The sequence below is a fragment of the Haematobia irritans genome, chromosome 1 (genome assembly GCF_050003625.1).
Source record: "Haematobia irritans isolate KBUSLIRL chromosome 1, ASM5000362v1, whole genome shotgun sequence".
NCBI lineage: Eukaryota > Metazoa > Arthropoda > Insecta > Diptera > Muscidae > Haematobia > Haematobia irritans.
In genome coordinates, this window is record NC_134397.1 from 46,310,891 (window position 1) to 46,316,136 (window position 5,246).

The following is a 5,246-nucleotide window of genomic DNA, read 5'->3' on the forward strand; positions in this document are numbered from 1 at the left end:
TTATTAAATGATCTATTTTTTCCATTGCAACGAGCAAACTAACCCACTGTGCAGAGGGAGTTCTGGCGTCATAACACTATCCTATAAGAACTATAAGTAAAATCATTGGTGAAATATATGAATAATGGTTCCAAGGTGGTTAGACAACTCAACACACCAGAAATAAGTCTATGCCAACAAACCAAGAAATTGACACACAGACAAACATAAAGTACCACAATAAGAATTGACATTGCAACAAAAACAACGTGACACCAATAACATCTATAGATCTTTTGGCAACAGAATATATAACCACCTTGTCCTGCAGTCCAACCCAAAGCAGCTTGGTATTTTATTCACAAAGAACATTAAGGCATAACAACGACGACATAATATTCATCCATGGATTTACTTGCAATTCCCATTGCTCTCATAAATCATGAAAAATTGTGAAACTCAAAACGTTTTCCTTCCTTCGAATTTCCTTGGTTATTAACTTATAGACAGTTTTTTTCGTTTGTTTTTGGAGTCTTATATTGTTGTTGTCATAATGGCGTTCTTTATATCTTTTTGCACCAGCATAATGTTGACTCAATTTACTTATAGGTGAATTGCGAAGAAACTTCGAAGTTGATCTAGTGCGTGTAAACTGTCGGTGTATATATCCCTGTTTGGCTGGTGTTTTGTTTGGAATAGGCTTCAAGCCAAATATTGGGAAAATTGACTAGAGCATACATCTCTTCAAAAATCTGCAATAGAAGGTATGGAATTTTTGTTTATATACATATCTTACATGCAGAACGCAAAGAAGTCCCTAAGTGCAGGGAAGTAGGATTTAATCGTCACCTCAAGCTTACTGACTTTCCGTCGTAATAGGTTATCAGGACATCTCGTGGTGGGAGGGGTGCATCGATCCCATAATTGTATAATAGCAAGTGGAACCAGCTGTATGTGGAACTAGCTGGGTATTCCAGGTTTCTCCACCACCCATTACCAACACCACCCTTTTCTATGAAAATATGGAAAGCTTCCATAATATCTCATATGATGAAATAGGCATTAAGGTATCTAGGCAATTTTTAGCTAGAGGGCTTTTTGGTGTTCGGTCGAAACTGGGACTGAACCCATGATCCGTTGTATGCAAGGCGAACATGCCTACCATGTAGAGTAATCAGCTAATTTGATCCTCCCAAGTAGCACGTGATTCAGTACAAGACAAATGTAAATATATTTATCACGCACTAAGTTTTTGCTCTAAGCTCGTCAACGCTTACAATAGCTCCTGGTAGTGTTGCAGAGAAGTACTTTCATGGCATGTCCTTGCGAAAGTCCATGTACTACATGGACGGCAGAAGTACGCAGGCAATAGTTTTGATGGCGAAACGATTCCGACCATAAATTCTCCGACCAAGATTCTCGGGATAACATTCGATAGTATTTACAAGTCGTCTGCCCATGCCACTGCAATTTTTGATAAGCTCTGTGGTAGAAACAATGTCCTCAATCCACATGCCGGCTGCACTTAGGGGGTGGACAAAGAAACGTTGTTAACTACCTATGAGGCAATTGGCAGGTCAGTGGTAAATTATGCAGCGCCAGTGTGGATACCTCAGACAAGTGACAGGCAGTGGAATAACATACAGACCTACCAGAACTGCGATAGGATATCTACGCCGCACGCCTCTGGATGATCTTTATGTGGAGATAAAGATCTTCTCTGTCCGTAGACACAACTACATGTTGTCAAAGCAGTATCTCCTCGGTTGTTATCGCATCCAAACCACCATCTCATGGATAAACAACCACCACATCATGAGCATGAGATACATCGCTACAAAACAGAGCCTCTAGATCAGGCAGGTCTGAACAGAATTCATGACGATTCACTGTAGCTAAAGCGGCGAGAAACTACAAGGTTAATCCTGTTTTCGGAGTCCGATCACCGCCCATAGCACCGGAGGAAAGAGACCTCCCACGTTTCAATACTCACAAAAATCTGATATATGCTAACCGAAACTCTCTGGTGATAGTAAGTCATTATTGTCGAGCATATGATATTACTGGGGATATAACACGAATGCTCCTGGTAGGCTGTTTTTCAACTGAACTACTTACCTAGGCTTTTCTGGGTAATAAAGTCAGTAAATACGTACCATTTAGATAAAACATCCTTTTCATTTGCAATTTTAAGCTTGGACGAGCTACTAGAAACTGTTACAACAACAACAACTAGAAAGGAAAATCATAATTTGCGAAAAATGTATGCGCAAATGCTCTCTCTAAGCGGGTTCTCACCTTAACTACTTACCCGGTGTTTACAGGGCTTTTTATCAAACGTATTCTTCTGACCACCAGATCACTTTGGACATATCCCATATTAGGACAAGGATTCTCAATTTCGCAGCTTATTAAAGATCCCTTAATAAATTAACGAAACCAAGCACTCATCTACAAAATTTTTACTTATGAATGGGTCATGAAGATGGGGCGTAAAACTCAGACATAACATAGTTTTTTTTTTTAAACACATTTATTAACTAAGAAAAATTTAGCCTATAACCAATTCCACACTGGTCACTAAGCTTGTACATAATTCAGAAAGACAATAACGATACTAGATCCTAAACATATTCCATAATCATACAAACTCCTTGTTCCTTATTCGAAAACAGATTTATAAATTAATGCTCAATAATAGAATGGAAATACATACAGAAAATAATAATAAATAAATTTTAATCTAAAAATGATTATCTCCTTCCCAATATAGAACTATGGCTTGAAATTGCCAAATGGTATTCCATATAGTACAAAAAGCCGTCGTTCGATATAGGGATGATGAGGATTGTTTTGTTTTTTTTTTATGTGGTTAAAAAATTTCAGAGGTTCATTTTTATTTTTATTACTTGATGTTAGGTTCTTCGGTACAATTTTCATATGAAAAAATATATGATGGTATTGAAACCGATAGCTTTTGTGTTCAGAGTTTATGGTTCAAGGTACGATTTTCTGAATATTTATGTAAAGGGAGGGGTTGCATTACGAATTACTACTTGTGATGGTTTTGATTTTAAATTTCAGATTTGAGGTTTATGTGGCTATAAAATTATCGTTTTGTTTTATCCTATTTCTCTTGAAATTCTAAAAATACTTGTCCTAACATTGAGATATTTCGAACAAGTAAAAGTTTTCATTATAAAAAAACCATAAGAAATAACTTAAACTACTAAAGCTTCTAAGATACAAAGAGAGCGAAGATTTTTTTATGATCTTTGAATGCAATTTCTTGGAAATGCCCGCGTGTAGAACGGGAATGATCTGTAGAACATCTTGAAATCATATTAGCCCATGATAACAATTCTTGGACTAAATAAAATCGCTTCGAATCGTTAGCTCCCTTTGCTCACTATACTACAATTATAGATATACACTGTTATAGTCCCACTTCTCTCTCTATAGATCTCCAGCATCATCTGATGCATCCGAGCTGTCCGAAGATTGTTTTGATTTCTTATTCTTTGGTGGTGCTGCATCGTCGTCTTCATCTTCGGAGCTGCTGCTAGATGAACTTCCAGAACTTGAAGAACCAGAATCTTCTGTGTCGCTGGAACTATCACTGTCACTATCCGATGAAGATGAACTTCCCGAAGATCCTGAGCCAGATGATGATCCGTCTTCGTCATCCGATGAAGAATCCGAATCGGAGCTGGATGAACTACTGGAGGAGCCTGATGATGAATGACGCCGTTTTTGTTTCTGTTTTTTATTGGCACCCATATTAGCCATATCCAAAGGAGAGTTTACCCCATTTGTTAAACCCTCATGGGTTTTCTCCTGTAACTTCTTATTGAGTTGCTTTGTCCTTGAAGTTCGATGAACATATTTGCGTTTTTCTTTGCATTCGTATGACCAATGTCCAAATTCCAGGCATTTTTGGCATCGGACTCCATTGGGAAAAGCTGCCGCTAATTTTGCATTCCTAAAGGAAAACAAAACAATGAGTTTATTAGATTGCTGTAACCAATTGGTATCCTACCTTTTCTTCAAGGAGAGTTTCCTGGCTGCCAAGCCAACCAGTGTCATTATCAATAGTTTCCTAAAGCGTCTTTGGGAATAAATTTTGGTAGTTTTGTTTTTTTGTGGTGGGCACAAAAATAAGTCTATTGTTTTATACACCTTCTAATTCCAAAGACATATGCCCATATTCAATATTTGAAGACTCCAATTTACAGTGCAATATTTAATATGCGATATACTTGCGATTGGCAGGGCTGCCAATAAACATTCAAGAAAAATCGTCACTTTTTTCGATAAAAATCGTCATAATCGGCACTTGCATTTTAAAAATCGTCGAAAAATCGGAAATAAAATCAACACTTTAAAAACACAAGACAAAAACAAACAAGAAAATTAATGTACACAACAATGCATTTCCATAAAAAAACAACGAACTCAGTTTTGTATAACAATAAGATTAACATAAAATTCGTTTTCTATAACAAACAAAACAAAATATTTCGTAATTTTTGTATAAAAACATTATTTTTCTAAAATATTGTTATTAATTCAGCAACATTTGTATTTAAAAATAAAATAGTGTGAAACTCAAGAAAAAGTCCCGTGTTTTCCAAAACAGGTGATTTTTTATGATGTGCCTGATAGATATTTATTTTTATTTTTTGGTACTGTACTAGATAGTGAAAGTTTCTATTGTACATTCTGAGTATATCATTGTGGAGGAATCATGATTATTTGTACGAATTTTGACAAAACTCGCAAAGCCAAAGTAGTTTTATTTCTGAAATTTTGTTGTCAAAAATTTTCAAATTTATTTTAATTTATTCAAAAGTTTCTTCAAAATGTAAAAAGTTTACTCCTTTTGCGCTTTACAGACTATTAGTTATTCCGGACGGAATGTCGGTGTTTGCAAAGAATCTTACAGTGTGTCGAATCAATACGACTTGTCGACGATGACTAAATAATCGACAAATGTTTTATCCATCCCATAAACATGCAGCAGTATCGATTATGCCTTCGGACTTAACTTATAATGTTTCCAACATGTGGGATATGGTCGACACGAGCACTGTAATCCGGAATAACTGATAGTCTGTAAAGCGCATTAAACTATGTTTCTAAAGAACGAAGCTTGTCAAGATCAGAGTTTTCCATTTTTTGAGTAAAAAATCGTCAAAATGCCGATAAATCGGCAAAATTGGCAGCCCTGATTGCAAGAATACCCCGCATACACCTCATACAACCAC

General features: G+C 36.2%; 1 protein-coding gene across 1 annotated transcript; it reads right to left on the reverse strand.

Moving 5' to 3' along the window:
- Positions 1-2,493: 2,493 nt before the first annotated feature.
- On the reverse strand, positions 2,494-4,242 carry LOC142220819 (uncharacterized). The gene is made up of 2 exons (XM_075290180.1): positions 4,019-4,242; positions 2,494-3,961 (listed from the first exon to the last, which is right to left on the reverse strand). The coding sequence occupies exons 1-2, from the start codon at positions 4,063-4,065 to the stop codon at positions 3,436-3,438; spliced, it is 573 nt and encodes a 190-aa protein (XP_075146295.1). The 5' UTR covers positions 4,066-4,242; the 3' UTR covers positions 2,494-3,435.
- Between the last annotated feature and the right edge of the window lie 1,004 nt (positions 4,243-5,246).